The sequence below is a fragment of the Siniperca chuatsi genome, linkage group LG24 (assembly GCF_020085105.1).
Source record: "Siniperca chuatsi isolate FFG_IHB_CAS linkage group LG24, ASM2008510v1, whole genome shotgun sequence".
NCBI lineage: Eukaryota > Metazoa > Chordata > Actinopteri > Centrarchiformes > Sinipercidae > Siniperca > Siniperca chuatsi.
In genome coordinates, this window is record NC_058065.1 from 10,626,385 (window position 1) to 10,639,803 (window position 13,419).

The 13,419-nt window shown below is 40.8% G+C and overlaps 2 protein-coding genes and 1 long non-coding RNA gene across 16 annotated transcripts in view; 1 reads left to right on the top strand and 2 right to left on the bottom strand.

The window, feature by feature from the left end:
- The window catches only part of LOC122872348 (peripheral plasma membrane protein CASK-like), a 43,421-nt gene that overhangs the window by 15,205 nt on the left and 14,797 nt on the right, over positions 1 to 13,419 (top strand). For 7 of the 13 annotated variants that reach the window (XM_044188470.1, XM_044188469.1, XM_044188457.1 and 4 more), the window contains exons 4-14: positions 473 to 550; positions 687 to 759; positions 5,525 to 5,627; positions 5,853 to 6,028; positions 6,997 to 7,119; positions 7,864 to 7,947; positions 8,194 to 8,293; positions 9,343 to 9,359; positions 12,024 to 12,149; positions 12,390 to 12,467; positions 12,744 to 12,824. In XM_044188470.1, coding sequence (XP_044044405.1) covers positions 473 to 550; positions 687 to 759; positions 5,525 to 5,627; positions 5,853 to 6,028; positions 6,997 to 7,119; positions 7,864 to 7,947; positions 8,194 to 8,293; positions 9,343 to 9,359; positions 12,024 to 12,149; positions 12,390 to 12,467; positions 12,744 to 12,824 — 1,039 coding nt within the window. Of the gene's footprint in view, positions 1 to 472; positions 551 to 686; positions 760 to 5,524; positions 5,628 to 5,852; positions 6,029 to 6,996; positions 7,120 to 7,863; positions 7,948 to 8,193; positions 8,294 to 9,342; positions 9,361 to 12,023; positions 12,150 to 12,389; positions 12,468 to 12,743; positions 12,825 to 13,419 lie in introns of all 13 variants that reach the window. The other 6 variants (XM_044188458.1, XM_044188467.1, XM_044188461.1 and 3 more) reach the window with 2 other exon arrangements.
- On the bottom strand, positions 1,686 to 5,493 carry LOC122872349 (probable G-protein coupled receptor 34). Of its 2 annotated transcripts, XM_044188472.1 has the most exons (3): positions 4,138 to 5,493; positions 3,934 to 4,047; positions 1,686 to 3,407 (listed from the first exon to the last, which is right to left on the bottom strand). In XM_044188472.1, the coding sequence occupies exon 3, from the start codon at positions 3,368 to 3,370 to the stop codon at positions 2,069 to 2,071; it is 1,302 nt and encodes a 433-aa protein (XP_044044407.1). In that variant the 5' UTR covers positions 3,371 to 3,407; positions 3,934 to 4,047; positions 4,138 to 5,493; the 3' UTR covers positions 1,686 to 2,068. The 2 variants fall into 2 exon arrangements, with proteins under 2 accessions (XP_044044407.1, XP_044044406.1); XM_044188471.1 differs by having other exon boundaries at positions 3,934 to 5,493.
- Positions 12,537 to 13,419, bottom strand: part of LOC122872353 — a 29,795-nt gene continuing 28,912 nt past the window's right edge. The window contains exons 5-6 of the long non-coding RNA XR_006377088.1: positions 13,139 to 13,187; positions 12,537 to 13,039 (exon numbers count right to left, since the gene is read on the bottom strand). This is a non-coding gene — a long non-coding RNA (uncharacterized LOC122872353). The remainder of the gene's footprint in view (positions 13,040 to 13,138; positions 13,188 to 13,419) is intronic.

The window sequence follows — 13,419 nt, forward strand, 5'->3', positions numbered from 1 at the left end:
GCCCTGCCTAATTGCACAGTAATGATAAAAATAACATGTTGTAATCTAAAGCATCAGTGTTCAATATAAAATCCACAGGAGACATTGGAGAACCAGGGAACAGCTCTCTGCTTCTCCACCCCTGCTTGTTGTAAATATAATTTTCTTAATCAGCCGGCCTGGTTAATTCGTTTCCCCTGTGTGGATTTTATGTTGTAAATCTGTATCTCATATCCTCCTGAAAGCTTCATGGGGATTGTACTGGCTGAAAAGTGCTATAATGAAAATCTAGTGCGTCTTTGTTTACCCCAGTGACAGCAGGTCATAAAATTGCTGCCTGACCGGATGTAGATTGATGCACTCTCTTTTAAACAATTTTTTGAGAGCTGCTAGTTTGTCTGCTCTTTTGTATCTGTTATCTGTAATTGCTAGAATCCTAATTATGACTTCCCCAATCCTGACTGCTTCTTCCTCTTTCTCTCACTCTTCTTAGTATGGATGGAGCAGATCTGTGTTTTGAAATTGTGAAGAGAGCTGATGCTGGGTTTGTGTACAGCGAAGCAGTGGCCAGGTAGGACACACAGTCGGGGAACTGTGGGTAGAACATTATCAATTAATAAAGCTTGAAATAAACTTTTTAAAATTTGTGGATGCCCTTAATGACCCCCCCCCCCCCCCTCGTCTGTTTCTGCTTTCTGTCCACCCAGCCACTACATGAGGCAGATTTTGGAGGCACTTCGGTACTGCCACGACAACAATGTGATTCACCGCGATGTAAAGGTGAGATCTCTCGCTTGTGTCCTAGACTAAGCCGCTGAAACCACCAAATGTGTCACCTAACTGACACCAGTTAACTGAGATGCTTTCATAACAAGGCATGCTTTATCCCACAGACTTTCATATAACTGACTTTGACTCTGAGAAAATGGTTATCTATACACTCTGTGGCGAGATAAAGGTCAATAGCATTACTCTGTTTACCAGAAAACAGTCCCATCAACATCCGCTCCTTACATTAAGTTGATATGTGGCTTTTATAACATATAACATGTTCTAACCACCTAGAAGTCCCTCTAGTTTGCAATCCAGTGCGTGAAGCTGGGTTGTATCGCATGTCAAATGCTAGTCCGTTTCTTTTTAAGAGTTCTTATAGTCAGATTAGCATCATCCAGTGATTCCAACAGGATTAGCCATCTAACACAGGCAACAAACACTACTAGACCAGATGGTGCAGTCCTGAACCAGGCCCTTGATCCACACCAGCCATTTGACAACACAGTCCCCAAAAGGATCAACACAGCCTTGTTTTTATTGTAAAACTAATACCTGTGTATGCTGGTGGGTCAAACCTGGGTGAAATGGTAGTTGCACATTACTGGTCGTGTTTTAACTCACTTGACTCAGAGTGCCAGTTGGGTGACTTTTGGGTGACTTTTAACACGATCAGGATAATTCAGAAAGAGTCTAGTAAGTCTTTGTTCTGTCCAGCATTTATGGTATTTAAGCAGACTGAGCTGTCTCTCTGTCTGAGTGTGAAGAAGGAAACAACATATTTTTATGTCTGTATTTTTGTCTGTCTATGCATCTATTTTACAAATTACAAATTGACTACAAATACTAATACTACAAATGTTTTTGGGGTTTTTTTTTTCAACAAAAGAGGGCAAAATGTGTTTGTTTTAACATAATTCATCAGATACACTCAATCAATTTTCACCAATATAAACATTTATTTCTTTCAGAAAAATTATAACACTCTCTCTGATGGGAAATACACAGAGCATGTATTCTTAGAAAAGCTGCAGTGTATCTCTTAAGACATTACTGTATTGTCAGTCTTTCACTCAGGCATTAAACTAGAATTTAAACAATGATTCCAACTAAGCACAGATGTTCTGAAACTAACAGTAAGAATAGCTCAGTAGTAAAAGAATAAAAAAAAAACTTCTTTTTTTTTTAACAAAAGAAGTAGGTATGTGTAGAAATGCTTTGCTAAGTTTTACAGAGAATTGGCCAACCAGTCTGGCCTATGTTAGAAATGTCAGGTATTTTCAGGTTTACATTATTTGTAGTCAGACAAAGCTTGGGATCACTGTTGGCCAGTATGTGGAAGCGTGGTCAATCCTGTGCGGCGGAGGGTGGAGTTGATGACACAGATACTTGTTCTGGGGGTGACTGAGGGGGTGTGTAGTTCAGGGTTAGGTAAAGCCATAGGTACAGATGGTCGTCTGAACTCCATTGTCGAGCTGTTAGATGTCGCATCATTTAGGAAGAGAAACCGGTTGCCAAGTCGGTGTCCAAGTGCTTTGAGGGCGGTTTTGCGCACTGAACCAGATAACAGAAAGTACATGACAGGATCCAAACAGCTATTGAAGGTGGAGAATAACAGCATCACCTCATTGGTACGGTCCACCAGTTTCAAGTAGTCACAATTTACTTGGTTGCTGAGCTGGGAGAGGATGTAGACGGGGCGAAAGGCGTGGTAGGGCCCGAAGCAGACGGTGAACAGAAAGAGGACAAAGAAGGACTTCTTGGCGGTTCGTTGGTATCTCTGTGCGTTGGGAAGGTCCGGCTTGTCCCGTGACATCCTCAGCAACTGGGAAGCGATGTTCGCGTAGGAGACCACCAGCATGATGAAGACGAGCCAGAATATCACCACCAGCACCCCGTTGAAGTAGGCTTTCCCTTTGGCTTGGTTGTGACGCTGCTTGTACTGGAAGCATATGTTTTGGCCCTCGCTGTCCTCTGAAGTGGCGATCATGGGCACCAGCGCCCCCAGTGACAGACCCCACAGAGCCCAGCATGCCACCCAGCTCCACGGCCAGCTGTGCCCCCACAGCGTCATCCTCATGTATCTCCGTACTCTGCTTTTCCCCTTTAACCTCACGTACCTGTCCAAGCTGATGAGCCCCAGTAATGTAATACTGATGTACATGTTCATGTAAAACACATTTCCCACCATCTTGCAGGCTACAGATCCCAGTACCCACTGGTTTCCCTTAACATGGTAGAACACCCTGAAGGGCAGACACGCCAGGAGGACCAGATCAGCCACAGCACAGTTGATGAGGAACACCCGCACAGAGTTGCGGCTTGAGTGTAGGAAAAGGAAGACCCACAGGGCGAAGAGGTTACCCACAAGCCCAAATAGGAAGAACAGGGAGTATAGGACCGCCAGTGGCAGACGGAGGGCCTCGTCATGAAACAAACACTCAGTCTGGTTTGGGCCCACTGAAGAGCTGGAGATGGAGGGAGGGGGAAGAGAGGTGGCAGAGAAAACTGATGACATCGAAACAGGGAGGGATGAAGTAGAGATAGAAAGAGAGGAGTTAGACGATGGAGAAGCTGGAAGAGTGAAGGGGAAAGAAGAGGCAGACGAGAAGGTTGTCATTGTGGCTGAGGAGTATCAACTTCAGTGTTGTCAGGTTCTAAGAAAGAAGAAGAGAAAAATTTTGTTTGTTACTACAAATACAAATAGTTTAAACAGTTAAAATTAAATGCAAGAAAAAATGGATTGCCCTCACTGTGACACTGCAGTTACGTATTTTATGAGTAATGCGTACAGGTGCGTAATATGTGGGTTGTAGTTTTAAAGGTCACACATGTAATACTCAGTGTGAAATGGAAATTATAGTAATTTATGTAATGCCATGAAAAAGGTACAGCATCCTACAAAAGAGGAGCTCCAGAAGCAGGGTATTGAATATTTTGGAAAATGTGCAATGTCCCTCTGAACAGCAGTTCTGTTTTGTGTCGTGCATAGAATTAGTTTTTTTACGGGTGGGAGCTGGAGTCATGACTAATTGAAACTTTCATGCCGATTTAACACATAAACTCCAGTTCCATTACAATAAAGCCGTGGAGTGTGAGTGTAGATGCACATACATACACGCTCGCACAAAGTCACTCTCTGACTGCTACACACAGATGTTTGGATTAAAGTGGAACACTTACCATCAATATGCTGCCGTAGGAGATTCAGCACAGCTGCAGTTTAAATGCGTGGGACCGTGTAGAGAAGTGTGTGAGCACAGCAGTCCAGTGTGGTTTTTTTTTTCCTCCATCAAACTGTAACTTGTTACAAACTTGAGTTACATATGTGATAATATATTATTCAACTACAGTCCTTGTCCTTAACACTTTATTATCTATCTTCACCTTTCTCTTCAGTCTGTGAATGAGTCATAAATCCTGCAGACTCCTCTTTTTTTCACGTCCTTTTGACAGTGTCTGCTCCTCCCTGTCCTCCTCTCAGCTCTCTTTTTCAGCTTGCCTTCAGTCTTTTTCTGTGTTGGTCCTCGTCCTCTCGTTCTTTATTGAAAAGCTTTTTCTAACCCTCTTCACTCTCTTGCAGACTGTCTAGTCTGCCGGTCTTCTTGCCGCTGCCTCTTGTTTTCTCTCTCTCTCTTACTGCGTCTCTCTGATCTCACACCACTTCAGTCAACATCCTCCACACTTCTCAATCCCCCCATTACGAGAAGTGCAAAAATGTGAAAATACAGGAAGAGAGCACACCACCACTCACTCTCATACACTCACCCTATTCTTGAGCTCCATCTGTCACGCAGCTCTTCTCCCGCCCTGTCCCTTTTCAGAATTAAATTACTTAAATTGGCAAGAATACTACATTTAAACAGAACTTATTTCTCTAAGGGAGGTGAGGTGTTTTTAATATTGCATGCACAGATCAGTGACATTAATCTTCTGTGGAGTGCATGCGATATGTGTGATTACACCCCCCCCAAACTAAAGTATTGATTGCAGCCCTAAAAGCTTGTTTTCAGCACGCCAATTGTTCCTTCCTTCCTAATTTAAGTCTTGTCCGGAGAGACTGTTTGTATTCTAAACTGCATCTCTGAGGTTCTGAATGTAAAAAGCTGGGGATATACATTACCATATAGTTCAGGACATATAATGGACTATAGCCTACATAATCTGCTGCTTTTAAAAAGTGAGAAATGTTAGAGGTAACATTTCTCATTTTTTAAAATTCAGTTTTACAGCACTGCCAATAATTCAATGGATTTGGTATTTGCGGAACAAAAACAATTCTCTTCTACTGTATGTTGTAAATAGCATCACAAGTTCATATCAAATTATTAACTAAATTGACGCAATTCCTCATCTGTAGAATGCGAATTAAGACCTTGCTCTACAGCTCTCTGAGAGCCACATCTTTCTGATCTTAAGAAATCATGCATCTCGCTTAATGCTGTCTGTATCAGCGTCAAAATATAATTGTGGTTATAGTTGCATGTCTTGTCATTCTGAAACCGAGGTTCACTTACCAGCATTTGAACATTGGGATCTTGCACTTTTGCACAGAAAGAGCAAAGCAATGCTTTCTTGCCTCTGCCTCTTGTTTTCTTGTAGATTGCAAAGAAATTTTTTCATAATCAGCCATAATCACATTTATTGGTGTGGTGTTGGTATATGAGTGAATATAATTTAAGTCTTACTAGGATGGCCCCTCATTTAACCTGTTGAAATATATGGACCATAAATCTACTGTTGAACTTTTGACCTGTCTTTTATTCCTCTGTAGCCTCACTGTGTGCTGTTGGCCTCAAAGGAGAACTCTGCTCCAGTCAAGTTGGGAGGTTTTGGAGTGGCAATACAGCTGGGAGAGTCTGGTTTAGTAGCTGGAGGTACAGTAGGACCGTTTGTCCCCTTTTTCCTCTATACCTCAAAAGACTGAGAAAACACACATACTGGAAGAAACAGACAATTAGTCAAAGGATAGAAAATTAATTGATTATAATTTTGATAATAGATTAATATAAAATTAATTAAAGATAGAAGTTCTCTCTTCAGATTTCCACCATGCTTCCATTTTTAATTTACAAAATTGGCTGTCTGCTTGCTCTCTTCAGGTCGAGTCGGCACTCCCCACTTCATGGCCCCAGAGGTAGTCAAGAGGGAGCCATACGGCAAACCGGTGGATGTCTGGGGGTGCGGAGTCATCCTCTTCATCCTCCTGTCTGGCTGCCTTCCGTTCTACGGCACCAAGGAGCGTTTGTTTGAGGCTATCATTAAGGGGAAATACAAGGTGGGAGCTGACACCATCATTGTCTGTCAGTGTGCACGCTGAATATGTTCATCACTGCACCAGAGCTGTGCCCTTTAGTTGCAGCTAAGCGCAATAGTCAATTCCCCTTTGCCACTGTGCTGCAATGAACTGAACAGTGCGTGTGCTACATCATTTCAGAACCACCAGACTGTGTTATTAAGTGTTCATATTTTGTCATTCATTTAAATTTAAGATTTGTTCCGTAAATGTAATATATGAGACCAAACGACACCGGTCACATCTTAGCATCAGTAATGGATCTTTGTGGCCGAAGTTATTGTTACAAAAAACGATTATATCTTTCCTTTCCTGCTGTCTTTGTCCCTCTTGCCAACCAGACATGTTTGATACAGCCCTAATTAATTAATGCCTGCTCTGAGCTATTTTTACAATTACCTCATCATACATATTCCTCATTGTATGTTACGTGAGTGCATCAAATGGGTAATTTTACAAAAGTCAGTGAGAGGTGATGAATGAACTGACAGTGTCAGCAGAAGATACTGAGATAAAGGTCAGTTAAAGAGCATGAATTTCCTGCTTGGCACACCAATCTGTGGCAGCTGAGTCGCAGCAGGCAGCTTGATGGACGACACTGGTGTCTTCTATCAAGCTTCTGCTAAACAGCTGCTGCTAAATAGCAATTTTATTTTGAAAAATAAAATCTGTAAATAATGAGCTCTTCCAACACTACAATTCCGTTATACAGTAACATTATAGACAGTGATATTCAAAACAAGCATTTATAAATATCCATAATAAAAAAGGGCAAAATAATAATAAATTATAATTATAATTCTGTTTCATTTTCCCTTACAACCTTCATCATTGCCACCTGGCGACAACAGATACAGTGATTTTGGTTGCCAGTGTTCTACATACTTCTGAAAATGTCCGTTTGTCCTGTGTGTGTGTGTGTTTGTGGGCGCGTATGCGCGTTTTTCCAGATGAACCCGCGCCAGTGGGCCCACATCTCAGAGAGCGCCAAGGACCTGGTGAGACGCATGCTGATGCTGGACCCTGCTGAGAGAATCACGGTCTACGAGGCCCTCAACCACCCCTGGCTGAAGGCAAGATTTCTCTCATGCACACACTTCTATCCTTGTGAGGACCATCATTGACATAATGCATTCCCTTACCCTAGCAAGTAGAAGTACACACTAGGGATGTCGCGATATACCGGTGTTGACATTTCCGTTTCTTTCCATTCTCGCTTTGTCATAGTAGGTGGTGGTAATTCACCTTATCGCTGGTGAAACGTAAAAAAGAAGACTCAGTAACTAGCAAGCTTTTAGCTTGTTTTTAGTTAGCTAACTTTAGAAAAAAAAATTTTTTTTAAATCTATAGATATTGCAATATTATCATTATCGTGAATTCTTTTGGCCATGATAATCATGTAGTGAAAATCTAATATCGTGATAGCCCTAGTATACAAACACACACACACAAACAACTGCTAGTAATACGTTCACTACAGGTTAGGAAGTCTCACTGTAGATGTTGCCAACTTTAGCAGGTTGTTGTCCTTGAACTTCTACTTTTGTGATCATGTGTAACATTTAAAAACATTTTGTATGATGTGGATATTTGGTGTTTTAACAAAATAAGCTTTGGCATCTCATAGTCACTAAAACCACTGACCTGACTTCTTCTGCTTGGAACCACAGTTACACTTTCACATCCGCTCTGTGACTGCTCTAGTGTGTGTGTGTGTGTGTGTGTGTGTGTGCGCATATGGGACAGTGTGCTTATGTCCCCACCATTGTGTTTATGGTTTCTGCTTTTGGGAATATCTGTGTTTGGTGTGTGTGTAGGAGAGGGACAGGTATGCCTACAAGATCCACCTGCCTGAAACAGTGGAGCAGCTGAGGAAGTTCAACGCCAGGAGGAAGCTGAAGGTAAGCACTGTGTTGATGTTAAACTCTGCGTTATGTGGAGGATGTGACACTTCCTCTCATCATTTTTACTCAACTTCCTCTGATGACTGACCCAGATGAATTTCTTGTCAAATGTTTTCTAAGATTCTCACCAGCCTGTCCCCTTAAGGCCTCACATACAAACACACAAAAAGCATACACCCCCCACTACATGGGGCTCTGTTGAACCTTTTATGTAATAGCTGTTATCCTTACTCTGTATCCCAGGGTGCAGTGTTGGCTGCTGTTTCAAGCCACAAGTTTAATTCCTACTATGGCGACCCCCCAGAGGAGCTACATGACTTCTCAGATGACCCCACCTCCTCAGGTAAATCACACAACAGAGACCTATCCTTGTTTAGGTAGGTTTGGTTCTTTCCAAAAGTGTTTATAACAGAGAGGTTTAGTTACTAGTTTGTGCAGGTAGGATAAGCAACCTAAAGAAGTTAAAACACACTGAATTCTTAGTTAATATAACCCAAAGAACAATAAAATAGTGTCATTTAGATTCAAATGATGTACAAATTGATATCTACTTAAAGATTTAGTTCTCCTTACACATGATGTGTCATTCAAGGTCAAAGATGAAACGCACCGACATGCATCTGCACCAAAGAAAAAGTTCAGTTTCTTGACCAATTTCTATTCTCGTGGTTTCTATTCTACTCTTAATGTGATCTCTAGCTGTCTGTGTAGAACTTCCTCTGTTTGGACAGATGTTGCCCAACAGCCCCACTTCCCTGTCTCAGCCACGGACTTTCACTTCCTTTGATAAAAAGACTGCAGGCTATACCTGCCAGTAGTTATCAGTATACTGAAACCACTTGTGATGTTATCATTAACAGTAGAAAATGAGCAGTGTATTACATCATCACCTAATGAACCAGTGCAATGAGCTAAGCTCTAAACATTTTCTACTCAGGTTTATATGTAACCACTGCAGCCAGATATACCACCACATATGTCCTTTCTGCTGAGGCTGGCAGTCTGTTGCAGTCATGCTTCCTGGTGACTGGGTTTTTGTTTTTGTTTTTTTTTGCTATTGTAGACCTCCAGACATGTTGCCGGTCATAGACTTGTGTTGTATAGTAAATGCTTGCAGCAGCTTGGCAGGTTATTCAGACTTGCTGCTTTTGCTGATTTTTCTCTGGCTGTTACTGTTCTTTCCTCTATATCTCCTCTGCCTCCTTTTATTCTCTACCTACCCCCATGCTCTCTCACACTGCCTGCTCTCTGACTCTTTGTTGTCTGACTATTTTCTTTCTTTTTTCTCTCATTGTGAGGTGTGAAACTCTACATCCGTAGCTGTTGTAAACCTCCTCTAATCTCAGCCTCTCTTTCTTTGGTGGTGTTTTTCTTCTGCTGTGCTGTCTCTAGGACTGCTAGCTGCTGAAAGTACGTATCCCCCTCCCCATCCATAGAATCTTGATGTGTGATATCATTTTGACATCATCATCATCATGTGCATTTTTTTCTTAATGTTGGATGACGTGGGTCCTAATCCTCGAAAATGACTTCCTCTGTCTTGTCTCCTGTCTTCCTTTAAGAAAACCCATTCGGTGTGATGAGTGTGCTTTTAATGCAAATGCTTTCTCATGACCTGTAAAGATGATATTCTGTTTACATGCATCTTCATTATTCCAATCACAGGGAGCTGAACAAAATATTCTGTTAACCTTGTGAGACGAACAAAACACTGGGGGAAGAGGATAAGATGCTTATATGCTCCAGCGTCCTGACTAACAATGGGATTTTCTATCATGATCAGGTTTCTGCTAAAGCTTTTCTTTAGTACTACACACAGCGCACAGTATATCACTTTCAGATGTTAGTTGAAAAACTGTATCTTAAAGATGTTAATGGTTAACTAGGATGATTTTGAAAGCATTGCTGGAAATGCAGAAATGAATTGCCTGAAAAATTTGAAAGCTCAAATGCACTGACGGCACTGCTGGAAAACCCTGGAAGCTGAAATATAAAATTGGCAGAATTGGGAATTGGAAAAGTCGAATAGAAACATAAATGTCCTTTTAAAGAGCGTACCATTTGTACATTTGAATTGTTTGTAGCTCAAAGTATGTAGAAGTATTACTCGACCGAAAAACATACAGAAGAAGAATAAATTGCAAAGCATTACTGAAAATGCAGAAATGTGAAAGGAATTGCCAGAATTGGAAGCTGAACTGCATTACCAAACAAGCTAAGAGCTGAAATACATTGCTAGAAAAGCTGGAAGCTAAACCGTAATACTGTCAATGGTTTTCACTTCAATTGTAATATAAGTTGAGAAAAGCACAATATTTTATAGTATAAATGGTAGACAAATGTTGAATAGAAAAATGCTGAACATTTTGATATTTGAACGGTTGCTGTAGCCGAAAGTATGCAGAAGTAGTAGTGCACCGAAAAACGTACGGAATAAGAATGTGTATAAAGTGCGAGAATAACGTAAGTCTGTTGTCAAGGCAGCAGATTTTACTACTACTCGACATTTGCAGGCTGCAGCCTATTTTGTTGTGGGTAGGCTTTAAGTGCCTGAATGTTTAGATGAGAAAGTAGAAAGTTGTGCAGAATTATAGTTAAATCTTACATTTTTGTTTGGTAATTATTCAACAAATGGCCATAGAGTGGGAGCAGAGGCAGTAATTTTAAGTGACAATATTATTTTGTTTAATTAATTTCCTCAAGGAATAGCATGCATTTAAATTAACCAACTATTGATCTGTACGTGGCTGAAAATCAATTAGGGAAATTGTTTAAAATTGGTATCCCTAATTGGAGTAGTATGATGCATGTAAACAGACACATAACAAGGTTTTTCCAAAGTTATTAACAGCTTAAATAGCATGTTTTCTCCTCTGCTGTATCTTTTTCATGCCTAACAGTCATAGTTGAATCAAAGTCTCATTTGTTCTTTTCTCAAAGCCCAGCGTTATACATGTATGGAACTGGGATTATTTTCTCCATATGCATCTTTCATCTGTTATTCCAGGGCTTCTTTCTAGAGTTTTCTTGTTAACCGATCTTGTTAACCTCTTCTAAGGCATTGCATGTTGTCCTATTCAAGACTGTTAAAAATTGGAGTCAGTGCAAGATTAAAAAGTTTCAAGAATGGAGTAATCCATAGTCTCTATCTCTTACAAATGATTTCATAAATTTCGTGTGTTAAATTTAGAGGTCACTCCCTGGTTTGGCTGCGGAGGCCTTGGAAAACTCAGATCATAGTCGCGTAAAATCATCTCACCTACCACTAATAAATTCTGTGGTCATTTAAGGATAGTCTTGTGGGTTCAAATGTATCAGAATCAAAGCTCATGTCTTACTTACTTTTTAAGCAAACCTCCTGTCAGGGAGAGGAAATGTATTCTGACCACACTATCATCTAAACATGTCACGTCTTCTCAGTCTTCATCACCAAGGAGCTTGTTTATTATGTATGCTACACATATTTTTGAATACTTTTGTATTTGATATGTTATTACATACAGTACATGTTTAATTTGTGGAAAGGCTACACATATGGCCTGAGAATGCTAAGAAATGATATGTCAGATTTGAATTCTTCCTTTACACCTTACTCTGCATATTTTAGCATTTAACATTTTTTTAGATTTCTATTTTGCATTTTTCTTGGGTGTACTGCTCCTAACCCATCATCCACACTGTGACTTTCTGAAGTGACTTTCTTCTGACGTTGTATTGATGCAATGTACCGCTGTTTCTCTGGTTTTGCTGCATGTGTGGGCGATGCAGCAGGTACTTGGGGTTAAATAGTTCTGAGTGTTTGTGTGTGTTTTCTGTTGTGACTTGTATTGTTTGTCTTCTTATCTGGCATTATTTTTTGCATTTGTCGTTTTTTTGCCCGTTTGTGAATATGTAACATGTAGTGTGTTTGTGATTAAGTCCGTCATGTTCAGTGTTTGCATTTTGTCTAGTGTTGAATGTCTGCAGGGACTACTTGGTGTACTTGTGAGTGCCTGTGTGCTTGTGATTCAGTCTATACTTGAGTGTATAACGTGTGTGTGTGTGTGTGTGTGTGTGTGTGTGTGTGTGTGTGTACAGGGGCAGTATCACAGGTTTTGGACAGTCTAGAGGAGATTCATGCATTGACCGACTGCAGTGAGAAAGACATGGACTTCCTCCACAGTGTCTTCCAGGATCAGCACCTCCATACCCTGTTAGATGTGAGTAAACCACAATACCAGAAATTCTTCCTCTGTAATACCACAAGTTCCCAGTAGGTGTCATGACAAGTCAAGAGTCATACAGTATTTGTCCAATATGTACCTTCTACTTACACTTAGTATTGTTTGGGTTTTTCAACTTTGATTGAGGTAAAATTGTCAAATTGTGCTGTTCCACTTCTAGACTCTTGTATTATCAGTGGGGCTTAATTATATGTTAGCTATTGTTTGTCATTTCAGCTTTATGACAAAATCAACACCAGGTCATCCCCTCAGATCAGAAATCCTCCAAGTGATGGAGTGCAGAGAGCCAAAGAGGTGAGGAACTTGCTGCTCAGGTTCACTAAATAAAGGAACAATTTAAAATGAGAACACACATTCACAAACTGGGGTCTCCTTCATGTGGCTTTAAACCACTAATCTGATGTTTAATAATCGAGTCCTGAACAATAAGCAACGCTTACTAGGCAAAGCAAGTAAATAATGAACAGACAATGATCACAATCAGACACTGTGCTGTGACATATTTGTACTTGTCAATGTTATTTATTATGATTCACACCTCTGTCTCCATGTCTTTGTTTTCTTCACCAGGTTCTGGAAACCATCTCATGTTACCCAGAGAACATGGAGGCCAAGGAGCTCAGGAGGATCCTCACACAGCCGCACTTCATGGTGGGATGTTACAGAAACACACACACAGCAACATCCACATTCTTATTGTTTTGACAGGTGTACACATTTTTTGCATGTAGAGCATGCCTATTGGTGTGTGAGATTGCAGCCTAATGTGTCAGGAGTAGGGTTCTTTTGACAATCCACATAACTCCCTCAGGCCACAAAGCTGCTTAGCACCTGAGCTTGGCAAGCCCACGAGCAGAGAGAGACACCTGCAGAGGAAAAAGAACGGAGACTGAAGCATTAGAGCGGTAGGAAGAGCTGAAGAGAAAATGTGCCGAGGGGCTTCAGTGTGGATATACACTACTTACTTTTGCGGTGACCGTCAATACCGCCATGTTTGTCAGATACATCTAGTGGCTGAAACAAGAAGAACAATTTGGGAGGACATTATTGACGGACATGGAAACTGAGGCAGAAGAAATCAGTTGTGGATTTCATGTAAAGGTATAGTCAGTTGGAGTCTGTAATTGACATACTTGAAGGAGTGTAGCTTGTTTTGTGGTTGCAGTTTTCATCTCAGTTAAGCGCTATTACAACAGTATAATAGCAAATGGACGACTAGACTTTTACTGTATGTAAGTTGTTTTGT